This window comes from Doryrhamphus excisus, linkage group LG12, assembly GCF_037039965.1.
Source record: "Doryrhamphus excisus strain RoL-2023G ecotype Guam linkage group LG12, RoL_Dexc_Guam_v1.1, whole genome shotgun sequence".
In the NCBI taxonomy this organism is placed as follows: Eukaryota; Metazoa; Chordata; class Actinopteri; order Syngnathiformes; family Syngnathidae; genus Doryrhamphus; species Doryrhamphus excisus.
The window spans coordinates 1,507,501-1,530,074 of NC_136368.1; the positions used below are offsets into that span (position 1 = coordinate 1,507,501).

Consider the following 22,574-nt stretch of genomic DNA (forward strand, 5'->3'; position numbering starts at 1 on the left):
GAGGGAACACCATTCAGTTTATTTTTTATTTTTTAGGAGGTTGGGGAAATATAATACAATAAAGTCAAAATAAGTCAAAAAAAATGATTATAAAAAATGTATTATTATGATTGTTATGTTAATTTTGAAATGTTTATTCCATTCTAGAGGGCTGTAATTACGTTAACGTTCATATTTAGAAGGTGGTAAACGGCTTATCTGTGCTGTAAGTACGAAAATATTATATTTGGTAATATTGAATCCTACTACATTTTGTGATATTTAAATGCATGTGCTTTCTGTGCTAACTCTGCCCGGCAACAGCCTCTGGCAGCATCCTCACGGCGTCTCCGTGCGAGTAGCAAGTTTTTGAAGTCGGAATATTCATTTTCCCACGGATTCATCCATTTTCAGAAGCTCACGAACCGGAGCTAGCCCTCGCCGACAAAGTCTGTTGCACTGATGATGTCGGCGATGATGGCGACGGCGTTGAAAGCGGCGTGCTCGGAACGGACGCCAGCAAGACGACGTGCGTTCCAAGCGTCTGATCCGGCACACAAAGCCGCTGATAAAAATAAATAGTGTGTGTGTTGAATCCATCACAAAGATCCGTTCATTCAAATGAGGCGTTCGTGATCCCGCCGAGACGTTGTCATGACATGAAAAGCCGTAAAAGACAAAAGAAGGAAGATAAGAGCCGCTCCATTACGTGACGCGTCTCGGTACGATCTGTACGAGATGGAACGAACCATTTCAGGACTCGGGACTGAAATAGATTCAGTGATTGCATGTCGCCATTGATCTGAAAACTAATTGTTTTTGCAGATAAAAAACGATGATTTGAATACACTGAAGGCAGCTTATGTCTCATCGAGTATGGCTCAACTGTGGTCTTCTTTTTCAGGGTGTCCAAAGTGCTGCCGGGGGCCATTTGTGGCCAAAATGACATACTTTCCTAATAAAATTAAGTTGACAATAGCCAATAAAAAGCTGAAATACCAAATAAACAAATAAAGTTGTAATTTTTGGAAAATGCAGTTGTGGAAAAACATATAATGTTTCTTGAATAAAGTCAAAATATGAGTTGTAATTCCAAGATGAAAATTGACAGCAGAAATGGCAAAAAAAAAAAAAAATGCTAGAATTTTCAGACAATAAAGTCAAAATATTATGGGAAAAAGTCACAATTTGACAAGAATAAATTGGTAATATTGTGGTGGAAAAATGACGCTGTTTTAATAGCATGGGGTTATTTTTGAATATGGGCAAAACACAACAAAAACAAAACAAAGTTAACAAATAATAATAACAATAAATGACACTAATTTTACCACAGCAACTAACACTTTTTAATTTTTTTTTTTAATCTTAAGCCACAAAAAAAACTTTAATGTCATTGAGTGAGGATGTAAAAACACATAACACATTTTTTATTTTATATTTCAACTGCCAATGTTACTTAGTATGATCTTTTTTATGGTTAAAATCAACCTTTTTTAATATCTGTATTCTTTTAAAATGACAGCTTTTTGTCGTCTTTGCGGGAGCTTTTCTTCTCGGAATTCTGACTTTATTTCCTTTCTTGTAAAAGTAGAACTTTTTCTAAAAATGACAAATTAATTTGTGTTGTGTTTTCCATAATATTATTATTTCATGTTATTTTTATTCCTACTATGACCACTTTTTCTCTTTAGATTACAATTTCTAGGAATATTTTGGACTTTTTTCATTTTTTGTTTGTTTTCTTGTGAAATTATTCTTTTGGCCAATAAAAAAAACGGGAAATGGCCCATGGGCCACACTTTGGACACCCCTGGCTTATGTCGACATGAGTCAGCCAGTGCGAGGGGCGTTGACATAGCATTTAGCATGAGTGTGTGTGTGTGCGTTTGTGTCTGGACGGGATGTCTGGACCTATAATTTCCCGGCCGTCATGACAAATAACTAACACACACACACACATACACGCGCACACACACACACACACGCACACAGAGTGAGAGTTTAATTAACAGAAAGCTCAGCTGACGGAGGAACAGATGATTCGACCTCCGATTCCAATCCCTCCATCTCAGCCAATTACTGAAATGGCCTGGGACACACACACACACACACACACACACACACACACACACACACACAGAGGACGGGCATAAGCCTGTTTAAGCAGTATTAAATTATTCTTCAAATTAAAAGCCTGTACCTGTCCTGTCCTCCTTAGTGCAGAGTGTGTGTCTGTGTGTGTGTGTGATTAAACTCTTAATGAATTTGGATGTTTAATAAGCACGAATGGTGAAATAGTGTGTGTGTGTGTGTGTGTGTGTGTGTTGACAGTGGTTGTCGTGAGAGGACGTCATGAAGACATTCAGCGGTCCGAAGGATGTTCAAAAATTAGCCAGCTCAACTTTCACGGGCGTCCACACCAACGTTTACTGTTGTGGCGCCATGGCAACGCCCGCACGGATTAAAAAAATGCACTTTGTTAGCCGCGTTCGCCAGTGATGGCCACAGGCGACGTTTAGAAACCACAGGCGTCGTTAAAGGGGACTTTAATGATGTACGAGTGGCAGCATGCGATGAGGCAGTCCTCGTGTATACGCCGACCATTTTGTTAAAAAAAAAATAAGGCTTCGCTTCACGTCTTAACGTTTGATCCCAGACATTTTTCATGATTTGGACTGATTTTTTAAGGCACACAGAAAAATTCAAACATTCAAGCCTTATTTTGGAGAGAAAATATAAAAAAAAAATTCTCAAAAACTTTTTTCAAAAATGTTTTTTTAATTTAAAAAAATTGTCGGAATTTTTTTTTCAGGAAAATAATAAAATTTTAAAATTTAATAATGAAATCTACCCTCAGTAATCCCATTACTGCCATATGATAATGATATGGGTAGTCTTATAGGGGCAGGAGAGAGGATGATTAAAATTGCATTTCCCTTTTTATCAAGGTGATATAAGTGGGAAAAAAATTCTGAAAAAAATGTAATAAATGTTCCTCAGAAAAAAAATCAGAAATGTTTTTTAATTATTTTTTTCAGAATCTTTTTCAGTAAAAATGTAAAAAAAATTAAAATGTAATTTAATTTTAAAATGTAATTTAATTTTATTTTTTTCTTCTTTTATTTTATTATTGTAAAATTATTGTTGCTTTTTACATTTTTGCTGGGTTTATTTTTTTAGTTTCCATTTAATATTTTTCGAATAAAAAAAATCAGCCTTAGGCCGCATATGGGACCCCAGGCCGCAATGTGGACACCCCCGTGCTCGCAGATAAGTTAGCCTGCAGCAGCTTCCCTCCCTGCGGACAGCAAACAGCGGTTGATCTCATTGCTTTTTAAACACCGTCAAGCTCCGGTGCGCCCCCTGTGGCTTCAGCGCCACACATTGTGGACCTGTTTTACATATAGTACCACAAAAACACACACGGCACCGCCAATAGACTGCAGCACGCCACTAAATCCCCAAGCTGGGAAACAAATCAGACTTTAACTCATTTCCATTTCTTGTCATCTTTAAAATGAGACGGCGGCGTCTTTGTCTCATGCCGATGCATGCTGGGAAACACGGAACAGCGGCGGCGATGAAGCTGTTTTTCCCGCTTCTTGCCAGAACCCCGCAAGGCGGCCATGTTGGGCATGGAACTTCTCGACAATAAGAGCAGGGATGACGTCTTACGCACAGGGATCTTATACACACGTTCAGCCGCAGCGACGTCTTCAAAGGCCACGCTAACCGCTCGCCGCCAGCGGCGCCCGTTTTGCTATCGTACACAAACATCAGTTAGAAGTCATTATGCTCCTCACACACACACACACACACACACACACGTGTCGTCAATTAGCTGGGATAAATAGCCTCTTTCCGCGCTTCCTTTTCAAGCGGCTAATGAGCCATCAGAGCTCGGCATCCGTCAAGGAGGCGGAGCTTCAGAGAGCGCTTTGACAGCAACGAGAGCTTTAATTAGGGCCGACTGGAGAGACGGCAGCTGAGGAGGCAAAATAAACAACGTGCAGTCCATCACGGGTGTCAAACCCAAGGCCCCGGGGGCCAGATTTGGCCCGCCATATCACTTTATGTGGCCCGTGAAAGCCTGGAAATAATGAGACACTTATTTTTTTTAATTACTTTACTATTTTTGTATAATTTTTCAAAATAATATAAATAAAATATATTTTGTATTATTTTTTTAATTATTTAATTATTTAAAAAATATATACTATTAAGTAAAATTTGTTAATTTTGACAGAAAATTTGTACTGTTGTTTTTTGTCAAATTCCATGTAAAATTAATAATATGATATTCATACAGCGGTGCCTTGGTTAACATCCGCCCTGGTTAGCGCATTTTTCGGTTAACATCCAAAAACGCAAAAATGAAAACATTTTAGAGGAATGTGAAGTTTCAGCCGGGCTTCCTTATTTGGACGTCCCCGGGTACCGTGGGACCAATCAGAGCAGAGTGGGCGGGCCGTGGGTGGAGTAATTTAAAACAGGAAATCCAGCTGCAATAGGTGCAGATTCTGGAAGATCTAGAAAGCTTTCGGTGCTGGTTATGTGTGTCGCTGCTCTATAGGAGTCCATAACTCAATACCAATGAGCGTAGGAGGTCCCCTTTAAGAAATGGGCGTGACCATGCTGTGTTTTGGCGGCACCGTCAGCTAGGCTTCCATTCCACAGCGGACTCGTGGAGCCGTAAGCGTCACATGACCGCTTGAGCGTAGAACCCAATATTTTGTGCGCCTCGAAAGAGTTAAAAGGGTCTAAAGTGGCCGCAAACGGGGGGGTTGTCTTTTGAAAAACGTCCGGGATGGAAAGCGTTAAGAGGCACGGGAGTCCACAAGCGGCGCTACGTGTCAGGTGTCGCGTTATTGTTCAGCCAGATGATTATCTAGTAATCAATGAACGGCGGTCAGGCCAAGCTGCCGGTGCATGTAAGTGATTATATTTGATGATCGCCATGCAGCGGGCGCCTCGCTCTCATGTTGGCTGCTGTCGCTGGAGTGTGAAGGCGCATTATGCAGACCATAGTTGGACTTAATCACATCGTTATCCTGCCAGTAATGGTGTCAGCACACAAACATTTCCTGGAGGATCCACTTCAGCGTGTTTGCTTTGCTTTCCTCCTTGCTGATGGCTCGTCTGTCCAAAGCTCTCACTGCCGCATTCATTATCCGCGGAGGCCAACGCGCACGCCGTCCGCCGGCAGGGGAGCGACATGGACTTTTTATTTTCATGGTCTCGGCAGAGCGCTGGAGCGTGCGTACGCACAGTGTTAGCTTGTTTGCCGGGGAAAACACACACGTGTGTTGGGTTACAAAAGGAAAAACAAGCCAGTTCCACTCCAGTCCTGTAGGTGGCGGTAATGCACATTACAAATACAGCAGATTTTGGATATATATACCGATATTTCACTCTTCGTTAGTTGGTGCATCACTACCACTCATGGCGAGGTGCTGCCCACTTGACCCCAATGCAAGTGGACTGTGACGACCAAAAGCTTATAGTTGGAATTTTCCAAATAAATTCATAAATTATTCCCGTTTCGTGTAGCTGATGCCTATTATTATTCCAGAAATATGCATACTTAATCAAACTTGACATATTCTTCCCCATTTCCAAGCAAATTAAATGGAATACTAGTATAAGGTATCTGGAAGACGTATTGATGACGTGATAATATGTTGCTAATATTACATTGATGAGACAGGAAGTACGCCGTACACGACAAGGAACTCTCTCAATCCTGACATGCGAGTTTGTTTTGTCTTATTTATGTCCAATATGTCTTATTATGTCTACTATATTGGATCATAGGAGTGTAAGAGTTACTATAGGGGTGTTATTTCACGTCTGGAGGGCTCTAATAATGTTTAGATGGTCGTAAACAAATCAGGTCTAAAATATTGCTGTCATAAATATGTTGTGGCATAGTTGTTTATATTCATTCACGAGGGTCGCTGGGGTGCTGGAGCCTATCCCAGCTGTCCGGGTGAGACTGGTGGCCAGCCAATCACAGGGCACATATAGACAAACAACCATTCACACTCACATTCATAACTATGGACAATTTGGAGTCGCCAATTAACCCGGAGAAAACCCACGCATGCACGGGGAGAACATGCAAACTCCACACAGAGATGGCCGAGAGTGGAATCGAAGTCAGGTCTCCTTGCTGTGTCGTCTGCGCTAACCACTCGACCGCCGTGCAGCCTAGTTGTTTACATATTTAGTGTAAATATATACATTTGTGTAATTTGTGGAACTGATATTTATCATTTTTACGCTGTACTGCTGATGACTAAAAAACGGAGATCTAACCTTTCTTTTAGCGTATAGCATGTCCATGTAGCCCAAGAACGCTACATTGTGTGTACCTTGATGAGGTAACATCCTCCACAACGGCTGGGAGTTCATATTTTTTACTTTCTTTTTGTAAAACGACAAATGATTTTGCTGTTTTCTTGTAAAATTCCATTTTTTTTTACAATGTACGGTGCCCCCCCCCCCCCCCCCCCCCCTCCATCCCGAAGCATACTAACAGGATTGTAAAGCTAGCCGATCATTCATGAAGCGTGACTGCTGTTCCTTCTACTGATATTGTTATGATTGGTTGGCCGGTTGCTTTTAATGGCGGCGTTCCATCAATGAACCCATGCTGGGTGTGTGCAGTGTTCGATGTTCGCCGTGTGTGTGTGTGCGTGTGCGTGTGTGTGTGTTATCCAATGTGACCTTTCCCCATATGGCAGTCAGAGACGTCAAACTAGGAGGCTAAAAGCAGCATGACGATCCTGACATTCATCGCCGACACACGCGAAAGCTCAGCACTACCGTACGCACGTCTGTCGTTTTTCATCGCGCCGCGTAAACAAACGGCCATCTTGAAATAAAACACCTGTCACGTATAAAATCTCCCGCTCGATGTTCGAATGTGATGGATTGTCTCCCCCAGCACACGAGACAAAAGTCAGTGTCTGAAAATGTACTTCCTCGTATAAACGCCGCGCCACGCTGAAGTCCAAGTGCCATTCATGTGCAAATGAGCATCGGCGAGGAGGAAGTGGAAGGAAAGTTCATCTTATCGCCCGTCGGCAGATGTTGGCTGCGGAACAAACGAGGGCGACGCAGGCGACCGTCTGGCGCTAAGATGAGACATTTGACAAGGCGGCAAGGAGTGGATCCATAAGCACAATAAAGCGGGCCTGCGGAAACATCCGTACCGTCGACCCGGCAGAGACAAACAAACATGGCCGTCCACAGTTCAGTGCCTCGGAGCCCGGGCAGGCAGTAGCAATCAATCACAGAGCAAATCCCTCCTCCCAACAGACCAACGTGCGCCAGGTGGAACGCTCCACAGCTGCGGAAGAAAAGCACCGGCGGATATTTAAAGAAGCGAGCGCGGACGGAGCGTTGTCGTGGGAACGTATCTGGACAAATAAACCCGGAGGCGCTCATTCGGGGGTGTCCAAACTGTGTCCCGCGTGGGCCACATACTGACACATGTCAAGACGTAAGGGCCACTTTGACATTTTGTAAAGACGAGCTAAGAAGTTCTGGTTGATCCTCTAAACCAGGTGCACCTCCGAGTCCAAGTCCATGGTTTTCGCCTGGAAAAGGTTGGAGTCCCAGATGGACAGGTGGATTAGTCCGGCCTCTGCGGTGATGAGGCAAGGTGAAGATGGAGCTGACCCGAAAGGCAAAGTTCCCCCCCTCACCTATGGTCGCGATCTTTGGGTGGGGGGCCACAAGGACAAGATCTCAGGTACAATCGGCCAAAATTAGTTTCTTGCGTAGGACGGCTGGGCGTCCCGTACAGGAAGGTGTGGTCCAGACAGGAGGTGGCTTGGGCGTCCGGGAGGGATCCTGACCGGACTTCCCGGGACTTCTCGGGAGACCCAGGAGGACATATTGGAGAGACTGTTTCTCTCACCTGTCCCGGGAAGGCCAGGAAAAGGGAAGTTCGGGGACTTCCCTGCTTAGGCTGTAGCCTCCGCCACCCAACCCGGATAAGCGGAAGAAGGTGGATCGGCGGTTGGGAATCAGTTTTTGACATTAAGAAACAAATACAGTCATACGATGTTATTATGGTACATCTTGTTAATGAGTCTTCCTGCTGGAAAATGTTGAGTGGATAGCGCCATCAAACCGCATTCTATTGTTTCTCTCCTGTTTTTCCTGCAGACATGTCTGGAGTTGGAGCGCTATCTTCAAACGGAGCCCAAGCGACTTTCCGAGCTGTTTGACGAGGAGCTGGATTGTCTCCTAGCGCCCGCCATCATGCAGGGCAGCGACAGCGACGAGGACCTCATGGACCCCCTCCTGCCCAGCTTCCCGGACCAGCCCAGCCCGCCCCCGCTACTGGTGGCCCTCCCCAAAGTGCAGGCCAAGCTCTTCGCGAAGACGCAGACAGTGACTGAAAGCCCCCCCAGCAAGGAGCAAGTCTTGGCGGGGGTCAGCGCCGCGCAGCTCAGCGCCGCCGTCACGTCGCTAACGCCGCCCTCGTCGCCGGAGCTCGGGCGCCACCTCGTCAAGCCCACGCTGACGGCCACGGCGGACGGCACTCTCACGCTGAAGCTGGTGGCAAAGAAGGTGGGACTGGGGGCGGCCAAACTGGTGGCGGCACGGACGCTGCCGTCCCCGCCGGGCCCCGGGGGCTCGCTCAGCGACAGCGAGCTGGGCGCAGGGCTGGGCGGAGACTCGGCGGACAACAAGAAGAGGGTTCACAGGTGTCAGTTTAATGGCTGCCGGAAGGTTTACACCAAAAGCTCGCACCTGAAGGCCCACCAGAGGACGCACACAGGTACGTCGTCCATGTTGGCTGCTTGTTGGGAGGGATGCTGGGCAGCCATCAAAACGCCATATTGTCATATATTATTCATATTTTTTCATTCTACTTTTATGCTAAAATCTCATCTCGTAGACCTAATCCGTATGGAGTGTCGTTTACGCTAATTTTCTAAAATTTAAGAGCTTTTAATTAAAATAAACAAACAATAGCGGCGCGCATCATTTTACGCTAGCATGAATGCTACATGTGCGTGCATGTGTCGCAGGTGTCGGACAGGCGACCGTTTCACACCCACCTTCTGTAATTGGCCTGAGCCCCCCCCCCCCTCCCTGAATAGGACACCCCCTTCAGAGCACACACACACCGAGCATGGCGGGCCCGGGCCTGACGCGGCGGCGGCAAGCAAGCCGCCAGCCAATTATAGCACGGCGAGGCAAGGATGCGTGATAAAGTCACCTAGCAACTGAGCGTGTGTGTGTGTGTGTGTGTGTGTGTGTAAGGGGAGGGGGTGCATGGGGGATACGGGACGGGGGGGGGTTGTGATGGTGGGTGAGAGAGGGAGAGATTAACAGGCATGGACAATCTAGCAGCCACCAGCCAATTATGGAGGAGAGTGATGCAGTTGCTTGGCAACCTAAAGTGAAGCAGCGAGGGGGGGGGGGGGGGCGCGCGAGGGGGGGGGGGGTGCACAGCAGGTTGGAGGTTGGATTGAGTGGGCGTACACTTTATTTACATTTTTATTTATTTCTATTATGCCGAGGTCTGACTACCGCTGGGCTTTTCTAGCATCCGCACTCACCGGCGTCCATGTTTATTATTAGCATCATGCTAATGCCAACAGGTGCAGCGTAAATGTATCAACCCCCCCCCCACCCCCAAAGGTTCATTTGGAACGGCATCAAACTGTTTTTCATTTACTATGCAGTTATAGAGTAGAAAATATATGGTTTATTAGCTATGACTAATGCATACATGAACAAATGTACAGTAAGTGTAATTAATCTGTTCCAGGGTCAAACTGTAGCCACCGTAAAAGATTTACAAATTTATAGGCAATGTTTTAAGTCACTTTTTAACATTTCAAATGTCACTCAAGTGTATAAAGAAGTCAAGCACCGTATAATAAATAAAACGTAAAAGCAAAACAAAATGGAAATAGAAATAATCTGCTCCGGGATCAAACTGTCGGCATCATAAAAGCGATATTAACTCATATTAAGTCATTCGCTACCAAAGACGTAGCTATACGTTACATAGCTACTGTATTGGGTAATAAAGGTGACTATAGGGGTGTTATGTTATATCTGAAGAGCTCTAATGTAGAAGTTTCCTGTGTTGTAACTATGGAAATATTCTATTCATATATAAGGAATCCTACACGGATTTAGAAGCAATTAGCCGTGCTAAACGAGGGATTACTTTGCTAACGTCGCACCGCCTTCAGTCCGTAACTTCCGGTCTGTGTCCGCCATCTTCAGCGACTCGGCGGCGGCGTTTACACGGAGTGAATCAATTTGCGATTGTAATTGAAAAGCGGAGTGTAATTATTTTGGACGTAACACGAAGCCGCTCCTCCCCGCTATTCTGTTCAATGATTTATGCTCACAAGAACCCAAAAAGGGGATTAAGCTAATTAAACCGCAGCCGTGCGCTCGTAATGAACACTTTGGGGAGGGGCACCGCCCACCCCCCCACGCACACACACACACACACACACAATATGAACATGCCGTCGCACCTTCAGGGCGTCTTTGCGCGCCACTTGACTGCACCATCACGGGGGATTAACGGTGCCGCCGCCACACATGGAGTGGGATTAGCCACAATAACAGCGAGGGCGGCGTAAGGACCCCCGGGCGCCGCTGGAGTGTAATCTTACTCTCCACGCCTGCCGATGGTCACTGAGATGATGAGATGTTGCAACACGGCGGCTTAAAGAAGACCAAAAAGATAGCGAGCAGCGGACTTGATTGTAATCCAGACGTTGGGATCCTAATTGCCGAACAAACTCATCTGATTGGCTGACGAGGGAGAGACTGAAGCCGCCATTTGTCTCGTTTTATTCTATTCTTACATGCGCCATATATTTTAGTGGGGGCATTCTGTGTGTGTGTGCAGTCGGGGGTGTGGTGGGGGGGGTCAATGAGGGGCCACTGGGACATCTGCTAACTGTACGCTATTGTATTTCTGCCCATTAGGACCCCAATTATGCCGCCACCCTCCAGTGCGCACAGCACTTCATTTACGTTTGGACAGCCCCTCGTTAAGACACTTCATTAGGTACCCCATCTAGCGAGCACCTGGCTCCTTGCCGCCATCGCTGCCGTGTTGTGCAATATAGGGCCGTGTGGGCCTAGCTTTCTCATGCACTCTGGATCATGGTCAGATTTTGCTTAGTCAGAGCCTGTGTGCAGTTAACGAGCCGTGAAATGCGCCCCCGGCTGCTTTTTTATTGGCTCACAGTACAATCTATATAAAAAATATAATAAATAATAATATTATATATTATATTATATTATATTATATTATATTATATTATATTATATTATATTATATTATATTATATAAAATATTATAATATTATTGTTGTAATTTTATTAATAATTATTATTAATAATTATATTATTAATTTAAATATAATATTTAACATGTAATTTAATAAGAAAATGTTTTTAATAAAACAAAAACAAAAGTAAAGATATTGTAGATGAATAAATAAGCTAACAAGGAAAAGTAACATGTTATGAAAAACAAAGAGGAAAAATGATATAAAATAATAAATATATAATAATAATAAAAATAATCCCTCCTTTATCGTGGTTAATGATAAGTGATAAGTGAATTTCAGCAAAGTAGGATTCCTTATTTCTAAATTGAATATTTTTGTAGATTAAAAATAAAAAATCTGTTTACGACCTTCCAAGTATTACATTTTTAGCACCATTAGAGCCCCGCAGGCATGAAATAACACCCCCACAGTCAGTTCTACATTCATATGACCCAAAATCGGCGACAGAATAAAAGAAAATAAACATTTAAGATGTGAACGTGTGTTTGGGGAGCCGAGTAAGGAGCGGACAGGAAGTGATGACGGGGGTTCAGAGTTGAGTTTTAGCGTTTTTAGCGTGGGTTCCACCCGCGATTATTGTGCCTGTTCTGGGATCATATCGTTCATGTAGGCATTTTTACGCATGAAAAGTATTAATTTAAGTAAGTCGATTAGCACGATTAGCTTAAATATGCACGTTTTCGGGCTAATCATAGGCCGTATTTAACCAGCAAACAGCATCATTTATTCATTATGATTCTTTATAACGATACATTTTTGAGAGAGGCCGTCTTTTTTCCTGCTGTTCGTTAAGACGCCTCATTAGGTACGCCATCTGACGTGCAAAAGTCTGCCGTCGCAAAGCTAGCGTTGCAATTGATGCGATTGATGCGTTGAATGCATCGGCCGCCGCGGTGGTGTGATAGAATTTGACGCGGATCACATCCGACCACGTTTTATGTTAATGTAATCACGGAAGCTCTTTAAGGAAAGAAATGAACTCACACGCGTGTTTATCGCCACGCACACACACGCACACACACGCACACGCACACACTAAAAGGTTGACGTGGAGATAAGAACACGCTGAGAACAATACAACATCTCTTCTCCCATCTGCTGAACTGAGGGAGGAAGCTTCATTTACATTTCAGATAACACACCACCTCGGGCTGTGTGCGTGTGCATGTGTGTGCATGTGTGTGTGTGCATGTGTGTGTGCGTGTGCATGTGTGTGTGTGTGTGCGCCTCTCACTGAATTTGGAATTGGGCAAGAACATGCTGCACCAGCCCAACACTTCATTTACTGCTAATTTTACAGCCTCCCTTAAATCAGCCATTGTATCAAGCTTAGCTGGTGGGGGTGTGGCTTTGAGAGGGGAAGGGGTGTGGCCTCTAGAGGAAAGACGGTGAATTTTGTATGCATAAAAAAAAAAAAAAAAGGCATGTGATGCTGACTAAATGTGTTCCCGCCTCAGGTGAGAAGCCCTACAAGTGCTCATGGGAGGGGTGCGAGTGGCGTTTCGCCCGCAGCGACGAGTTGACGCGACACTACCGCAAACACACCGGCGCCAAGCCTTTCAAGTGCAACCACTGCGACAGGTAAAGACACAGATTTTAAGATGGGGGGGGGGGGGGTCATGGGATGGGGGGGGGCACAGTGTGGCACTAAGAAACTTAAAAAAACAAAAAATTTGAATTTTTTTTTACGAGAATTAAGTCAAAATATGAAGAGAATATTATGACTTTTTTAATTTCTAATATTATGAGTGGAAATTTTTTTTTTAAAGTTAAAAAAGGCTAAAGTTAGAAAATTAGGTTGCAGAAAAAAAATATTATCGGAATGCTAAATCTTGGATTACGCTTACATTTACGTCAAAAATATTTTACAACCGATGAGTATTGGTTATCGGACACAAATAATAATTTGACATAGTCTTTCTTAGCTTGCCTTATCGGTAATGCAGATTTATCAGCTAATGCGAATTATTAAATCATCGACGCCAAATGAGAGCAATGAGTTGGCATGAATAACAGGGGTGTCCAAGTGCGGCCTGGGGGCCAGTTGTGGCCCCAAGAAACTTTTAATAGGAACAATTTTACGCAAATTTTACAAGAATTAAGTCAAAATATGAAGAGAATAACATCATAATATCATGAGATTTTTTTTTAAGTTCTAATATTATGAGTGAATTAGAAAAATTAGGTTCCAGAAAAAAAAATATATATTATCAAAATAGTAAATGTTATATTAAATGTTGCTTACATTTATGTCAAAAATATTTTAACAATATTATCGGACACAAATAATAATTTGACATAGACTTTCTTAGCTTGCCTTATCGGTAATGCAGATTTATCAGCTAATGCGAATTATTAAATCATCGACGCCAAATGAGAGCAATGAGTTGGCATGAATAACAGGGGTGTCCAAGTGCGGCTCGGGGGCCAGTTGCGGCCCCAAGAAACTTAAAAAAAAATAAAATTGGAAAAATTTTATGCAAATTTTACAAGAATTAAGTCAAAATATGAAGAGAATAACATCATAATATTATGAGTGAACTTTTTTTTTTTTTAGTAAGTTAGAAAATTAGGTTCCGGAAAAAAAAAAAAATATTATCGGAATGTTAAATGTTATATTAAATGTTGCTTACATTTACGTCAAAAATATTTTACAACTGATGAGTATTGGTTATCGGACACAAATAATAATTTGACATAGTCTTTCTTAGCTTGCCTTATCGGTAATGCAGATTTATCCGCTAACGCGGCTTATGAAATCGTCGACTACATGTTTTGTTGTGTACGTTTTGTTTACGATGAGTATTGGTGATCAGATACAAATTGTCATTTGACGTAGTCTTTCTTAGTTTACATTTTCGATAATGAATTTAAGTGGAAAAGAGTTATCTTGGTGGTAGATGATGATGACATGTTTTGTTGTGTTCCCCCCCCGACCCCGGTCCCCCACAGGTGTTTCTCCAGGTCGGACCACCTGGCGCTGCACATGAAGCGCCACGTCTGAAAATGGCGTCAAGGAGCAACAGAGAGTAGGAGGAGGAGGAGGAGGAAGAGGAGGAGTCTGAGGAGAGTCCAGCTACCAACCGCCTGCCTCGTCCCCCCCGTCGTTTAGCCCCGCCTATCACCGCCAGCGGGGCCGTAACGGAGGCGTCTCCGTCAGTCGGGGGACGCCAGGAAGAGGAGGAGTTGTTAGATTGTTGTTTTTCTTTCAAGTACCCACTTTTACGCTTCACTCGCCGTCTTTGAACGCATCACCGCTTCATCTCCTGGATAGTTTTTCTTTTAGAGTAGTCAGTGTGCATCCGCCGAGGACACTCGGGTCAAATATTCATGTAGTTACTCGCCGGTCTTGTTTACAGTCCGCCCGGTCCGCTCACAAACGCTGAAGAAAACGACACAATCTGACGCCTCGACATCGGCGGCGGCGCTCCACAGGACGTCTGACTGAAATGCGCAGCGACACTTTCTTTCACTTTTTTCTACTCGGGAGGATGACCGTTCTTCTTCTTCGTGTTAGTGCGCAAAGACACACCTTTTTTGGAGAAAAAAAAAACAAAAAAAACTTCATCGATACGACCTCAGCAGAATGTGAGAGGAGCAGCCAATCAAGAAACAGGAAGTGCTTCTTGTTTTTGTTTTTTTTTTACTTTTACTCTGCTGCGATGTGTGCAGAGAGGTCACATGACCCCCAGCGAGCCTAGCGGTTCGCTGTCCAGTGACTGCACTGACTTGCTTTTTTAACGCTACGTGTGCTTTTTTTTCTACTGCAAACGACAACAAAAAAGATTTTTTAAAAAAAAAAAAGCAAAACCACTCAAAAGAATTACACACACACACACACACACACACACACACACACACTGCAGCTACGGGGAAATAATTACTTCTAGTCATTTCCATGGCAACAGTTTGCACCTCTCACTGCTTTTGAAAGAGCATCACATGACGCCATGTTGCTATGGCGACCTGCTGATTCAGCATCCAGTCACAGTTTAAAAAAAAAAAAAAACTACGCAAAATCCTTGAGGAAGTCGGCTGACGTCGCGAGCGACTTCGGGACATGGCGCCGTGTTACCGTTAGCATCACAGCGACGACGCGGGTCGTCCCTCGCCATTTTGCGGTTGGGATTTCCCGACTTCACTGTATGAGGGTTTTTCAAAATAAAATACATTCATAAATAATTGCTATTATTAGTAACAAAAACTATGCATTTTTACTCAAATTTGACATATTCGCGGCCTAAATTTAGCATTTTTTGAGGATAACATTTTAATGTACAAAAAAAAAAAGTTGCACTCAAGATGTGATGTCATATTTAATACTGGCCACTAGGTGTCAGTAATGTCACACTGATGACACAATAACCCATGGCTACGATATTGAGTGTACAGGTGACTATAGGGGTGCTATTTCATGTCTAGGAGCTCTAATAATGTTAAATGCTTGATTTAGAAGATCGTAAAACTGGTTTTCTGTGCTCTGACGACTTAATAAACCAGGGGGGGCTTTTCTAAACGCAACCTCGTGGTGCCTCATGGTGCCTCATAGAGCTTTATGGATCCTCTTAGAGCTTTAAGGAGCCTCATGGTGCCTCATGTTGCCTCATGGAGCCTCGTGGAGCCTCATAGAGCTTTATGGATCCTCTTAGAGCTTTAAGGAGCCTCATGGTGCCTCATGGAGCCTCATGTTGCCTCATGGAGCTTTATGGAGCCTCATGGGGCCTCATGGGGCCTCATGGAACCTCATGGTGCCTCATGGAGCTTTATGGTTCCTCATGGTGCCTCATGGAGCCTCATTGAGCTTTATGGATCCTCATAGAGCTTTATGGTGCCTCGTGGAGCCTCATGGAGCTTTATGGATCCTCATAGAGCTTTATGGAGCCTCATGGAGCCTCATGGAGCTTTATGGAGCCTCATGGGGCCTCATGGGGCCTCATGGAACCTCATGGTGCCTCATGGAGCTTTATGGATCCTCATAGAGCTTTATGGGGCCTCATGGAGTCTCATGGAGCTTTATGGATCCTCTTCGAGCTTTATGGTTCCTCATGGTGCCTCATGGAGCCTCATTGAGCTTTATGGATCCTCATAGAGCTTTATGGTGCCTCGTGGAGCCTCATGGAGCTTTATGGATCCTCATAGAGCTTTATGGAGCCTCATGGAGCCTCATGGAGCTTTATGGAGCCTCATGGAGCTTTATGGATCCTCATAGAGCTTTATGGATCCTCATGGAGCCTCATGGTGTCTCGTGGAGCCTCTGGGTGATGCGTGAGAAGTGCAAACTGTGATGCGTTCATTTTTCAACATCTGCTCAACGAGTTTCTGCAATGCAATGCTGCCAACATGATTTCGCCCCCCCCCCTCCCTTCCCCGCTACAGTGGCACGAGAATGCTAAATCTCGGGCCTCCGCGTGGTGAAACGCTAGGGGGCCTACGGGGGCGGAAGGGGTGGTCGCAGCTCAGAACAATCAAAACCAAAAAAAAAGAACCTCCAGCACGGTTCCAACGTTCCTTAGTCCGTGGCAGCTCTACCGTGTTCTTAACGTGGGGGGACGGGGGTACCGTACTCCGAAGACCGCCTACCTGCACCGCCGTTCTTCCCCAAGCTGCGACCGTGCTAGCTAGTGCTTGTAGACAAAACGTACAATCACTGAGGGAGGCTAGTAGCACTTTGAACGCACCGTGTTGTGTGTGTGTGTGTGTGTGTGTGTGTGTGTGTGTGTGTGTGCGTGTGCGTGTCCATGAAACACGCGTGCTCACTGTTAGCGTGTAGTCGGGTTGTTGATTCTTTGGTACGGTCACGCATTCTTCGTAACGTTCATCCTCGCCTCTCTCATGCTCCGTGTTTTGGTTAGCTCCCGATTAGCATTAGCGTTCCCTAGCAGCTAACGAGGCCAATAAGAACAAATAAAAAGCAGCAGAGGGAATTTGAAGCGAGCGTAACAGATTAGCATAAACGCTAGCATGAAATAAACGCACAGTAGCGGCAGTCCCGTTAACAGCCTGCTGGTGGCGCCGCGTCCACTGTAAAATAATGCCGCTTTTAGCGCCGCGCTAGCAGCTTAAAGTAGCTTTAGAGTGGCGGGTCACGTCAGACGAGCGAGCCGATCAATGGGCGGGTCCGGCTGGAGGGGGCGGGGCATCGGCACATCCACGCCCACAGCTTTTGTAAATAGCGTGACTTGCTTAGCGAGCTGTGCTTTAGTCGCGGCAAACGTTGCACTACGTAATCATCATACTTAGCGTAATTGCACTGTCTGTGTGCGCGCACCGCTAGCTAGCTAGCTTAGTCTATGGGAGCACCGTTGTCCACTTGTTCACACGTCCACTGACATATCCGCTTTTATTATTATTATTATTATTATTAAAGGGGGATTTACATTTGTCACATTGCTACATTTGTACCCCCCCACACTCCCGACCCCCACCTTGAGGACCAACATGCTCAAAGACTTAGCCAAGCTATTTGCACTCGACTCCAAATTCCGTTTAGCGTATTATTTATGATTTTTTTTAGCAGCGTCTTCGCCAAATATGTACAAAATGTTCCTAAAAAGACACGAGTGGCACTCAGAGACCCCCGCCAAGGCCAAAAAACCCTAAAACCAGGACTTAAACCGCCAAAATACTACATTTATTCCTGCTAGCTTCATGCAGCGCCACAATAGCGCCCCCGAAGGAGCAAAGTGGCACTGCAAGCGACGGCGGCTAATCGCTTCTGCTGGTTGCCGTTTTTCGTTGAATCCCATTCGCACGTCCTACGTCTGGGCGATGAAACAGGAAGTCATCAGAAATAAAGGACGCTTTCTGGATGCGTCCAATGAAGCGTCTCGTTGCTCCCCGTGCGTCCACACGTCCGTCACCCAGCGTCACCTTCCTGTGTTTGTCACGTCGTACTCTTAAAACCACTTTTTTGCTGTACAAAGTGTTGAAAATATTATTTGTATGATATGACGTTAGTACGGTAATGTTCTTTATTAAGGAAGAAGAAAAAAAAACTTTATTTTTGTTACAGGTCTGTTTCATAATTCTTTTTCTAAATTGGTATTGTATGATATCTATGCAAGAACTGTTAAGTGGAGCATTTTTATTTAAGAATGTAATATGTGTAATAAATGGTAGAATCCAAACTCTCCCTGCTTTTTTGTTTTTTTGTCACAGGAAGTCATAGATATAGTCTGTTCCGGGGTCAAACTGTGGCTTTAATCACCTTTGGTCATAAAGAGCATTTGAAGGGGTCCTGTCGTGCTAATGGTTTACAAAAATATCATTTAACAACAAAATGGAGAAATCTGCTGCCATTTTACAAGTCAAAATATCAAGAGAAATAAAGAAAAAAAGTTGCAATTTTAAGGGAATAAACTGAAATATTAGTATCCTTTTCCCACTTTTTGACTTATAAATGTTGTTACAATGTTTTATTCTTGTGTTAAAACGATACCGAAGCATCAGATAATGAGGTTGGCGCCAGTGTTTATTATTATTCTTATTATTTTATTATTATTATTCTATGTTCTTAAGCCCCCCTAAATAATTAGATATTTTTTATACTTTTTTTTTCTCTGACAAATTTCATATAATAGGGCAAAAGCAGGCCCCCTAAAATGTTCGTAAGGCCTCCTAAATAATTTGATATTTTTTATAGATTTTTTTACCAAAGAAATCGCTGACAAATTCCATATTTTTAATGGATCTTTTTTTTTTTTTACAAAAAAATCTCTGACAAATTTCATATAATAGGGCAAAGGCAGGCTCCCTAAAATGTTTTAATAAAATATTTATTCCAGTGTAAGGAGTGTAAAGAGCATTATGGTTAGCTTTCCTAAAGAGGCAAGCATCAGACCGGAGTAGTTGGAGTTACTGATTCCCAGCCAGCAAGATAAAAATATTTTCTTCTCATAATATTATTTATTTAATTTATTATTTATCTATTTTATTTTATTTTAACCTTATTTTGATTTCCTAACTCTATCTTTTTTTATTCACATTTTTCTTTAATATTTCAACTTCATGTCGTTATTTTTCCTCATAGTTTTTCCTCAATTTAAAAAAACAGCAGCGGGCCACACTTTGTACACCCTTGTTGTCGGGGGTGGAGCGAACCATTATTCCTTTTTTACTCGGACTTGATATCTGACAAGACCAAAGAGCCCCGACAACTCCAACACAACACCTGCGGCGGCTTTTTTCCAGGCCGTAAAACGCTGAGAATGACGTTTCTCCTTCGTTAGCGGCCTCTTGAGGAACATGACGGCCGGCTCTCCGTCTGTTAGAAGACCGGCTAATTTGGCTTCTTCTCTCATGTTCGAGTCCTCTCATGAATATCCACCACCATCCCCCGCTTCAACCTCTCGCTCTTAAATCGGCGCTAACGAGACTGAGGGGCTAACCCCAACCGTTCACCCGATTAACGCCGCTCCGCTCTGCGTGACGTTCAAGTGACGTTTACGACTTGTCAATCATCTAAATTGGGCTGATGTGTCATGTGAGTCGTCAGGATTGGTCATGTGACCGTCATGCTCCGGAAGTACGCTTCGCCACTTGGCCACTTCCTGTCCACGGATGCTCTTCCAGCCAACCACACTTGATGGCAGCAGTTTCAAGTCTCCTCCTTCTTTTCCTCTTGTGGTCAAAATCACAGCCGTGATGCCTTCGCCTTTTTGTCAGCGTCACTCGCTCGACTTCCTCAGCAGCTGGACTGTAAACTTTTCAATTATTCAAAGGCTGCACGACCTGAGAGGAAGGAGGAAGTGGGGGGGGGGCTATTCCTCCTCCCCCCCCCGTCCATCCAGCCATGTATCCATCAAAACATCTAGCCATCTACAGCAGGGGTGTACAAAGTGCAGCCCGGGGGCCATTTAAAAATTACTTTGAGGAAAAAAAATGGAATACTATGGTAATAAAGTCCAAATATTATGATAACAAAGTCCAAATATTATGGTAATAAAGTCCTAATGTTATGTGAATAAAGTCAAAATATTATAGTTTTAAAGTCCAAACATTATGTGAATAAAGTCCAAATATTGTGGGAATAAAGTCCAAATATTATGGTAATAAAGTGCAAATAGTATGATAATAAAGTCCAAATATTATAGTTTTAAAGTCCAAATATTATGGGAATAAAGTCCAAATATTATGAGAATAAAATCCAAATATTATGAGAATAAAGTCAAATATTATGGTAATACAATTCAAATATTATGGAAATAAAGTCCAAATATTGTGGGAATAAAGTCCAAATATTATGGTAAGACAATCCAAATATTACGGGAATAAAGTCCAAATATTATGTGAATAAAGTCCAAATATTAAAGTCCAAATATTAAGGGAATAAATCCAAATATTCTAGTAATAAAGTCCAAATATTATGTGAATAAAGTCCCAATATTATGGGGATAAAGTCCAAATATTATAGTAATAAAGTCCAAATATTATGGGAATAAAGTCCAAATATTAAAGTCCAAATATTAAGGGAATAAATCCAAATATTCTAGTAATAAAATCCAAATATTATGGGAATAAAGTCCCAATATTATGGGGATAAAGTCCAAATATTATAGTAATAAAGTCCAAATATTATGGGACTAAAGTGTAGAAGACACACTCCTTAGCATTATTAGAAGCCTGTAGACATGAACTAATACCCGACAGTCGCTTTTACACTCGTAGTACCCAATATAGTAGATACATATCAACATGTATTTGAATGTGTCTTCTGAATGCCCTTCATTCGTATGTTAGCTCAGTTTATCCTTTTTATGATTGGCATTTTTGGACTAATAGTAGGCCGGAACCACAAAACTAAGTTCTGATTACATTTTGAGACACTGAGATTATTCACAGGGAAAATATATATATATATTTTTTTTAAAATCATATTTAATAAAATAATTTGCACTATATTGACTGAAATTGATGTGTGTGTGTGTGTGTGTGTGTGTTGCACCTGGAGGAAGAGGAAGAGGAAGAGGAAGGCTGAGGTCACACACACACTGGATTTCCTCTGACTCATTGTTAGATGGAACAAAGAACTCCAAAACAACGACAGCGTACGCATTTGTGTGCGACGACACCACAAACACATTTATATTCAGATTTACACCCCCCCCACACACACACACATACACATACACGCTGTCCAATCTATTTGCCACATAATAAAAAAATCCAAGGATGCGAGGTCCCCCTTTGATATTTTTATATAGTTTTTTTTTTATTCGGGAAAAACTTGAAATATGTATATTTATATATTGAAATATATTTCCAGACAAAAACTGTGCAGTTCCAAAATCCTTCGTTGATCACGGTTAATTGGTTCCTTGACAACCGAATTCCCACAAAGTAAAATTCCTTACTCCTGAATGGAATATTTAGGAATTTTAGCATAGAAAACTTGTCTTGTTTCCAACCTTCTAAATGCAATTGTTAACATTAGCAGAGACCTCTAGGCATGGAATAACAGCCCTATAGTGACTTTTACGCTCCTGTTACCCAATATTAAGAGACAGGAAGCCATTTAAGATATAAATAAGACTTGTGTCCATGTCCTATAAATGTGTTCCCTTGGCAAAACAGGAAGATGGGATTATTCTGGATTCGGGATTATTATATCTGTTGTGGAATAATCCAAGCCTGCAATAAAATCCTATTGTTCCGGCTTCTTACGGCCCCAGATCACCAGGCAGCCATTCAGGCTCTCACACATTCATCTCCCGGAATCTAACATGAGCATGCGTGTCAACATGGTGGGTGTGCGTGTGTGTACTGTCACGTCCTTGGCGTGTCCGCAGGTGACATCACAAGTTTGGTTTCCTGACAACGTGTCACTGCTTGCCTTCCACATGGAGGCCAGTGGGCCATCGCGACCATCTGCATGGACTGGTGTCAAATATAGGCCACTGGACGCGCGCACACACACACACACACACGCACACACACACTAATGAGGCGCACAGCGGCGGCCTCCTGAGAGCGCCGCGGCCAAGGAGGCGACGTGGACGTGAGGCGAGTCGCTGTGACAGCCTTCCCAAAATGACCGCCAGCACTCTGGTGGCACTTGGCCTGCTACCCCAACGTTTCTGCGTGACATCTCCTCAATCAGCACACGCACGTTAACACACGCAGCAACACACACACACAGCAACACACACGCAGCAACACACACCAACACACACGCACACAGCGATGTCCCGCAGCCTGGCTCATTGTCTCACTAGACTATCTCCATATGAGTCATCTCTC

The 22,574-nt window shown here is 43.4% G+C and overlaps 1 protein-coding gene across 1 annotated transcript in view; it reads left to right on the forward strand.

Moving 5' to 3' along the window:
• klf7b (Kruppel like factor 7b) overlaps positions 1–18,314 on the forward strand; it is a 32,469-nt gene extending 14,155 nt beyond the window's left edge. Inside the window, exons 2-4 of the mRNA XM_058081691.2 lie at positions 8,161–8,779; positions 12,794–12,917; positions 14,289–18,314. Coding sequence (XP_057937674.2) covers positions 8,161–8,779; positions 12,794–12,917; positions 14,289–14,340 — 795 coding nt within the window. The 3' untranslated portion in view covers positions 14,341–18,314. The remainder of the gene's footprint in view (positions 1–8,160; positions 8,780–12,793; positions 12,918–14,288) is intronic.
• Positions 18,315–22,574: the final 4,260 nt, after the last annotated feature.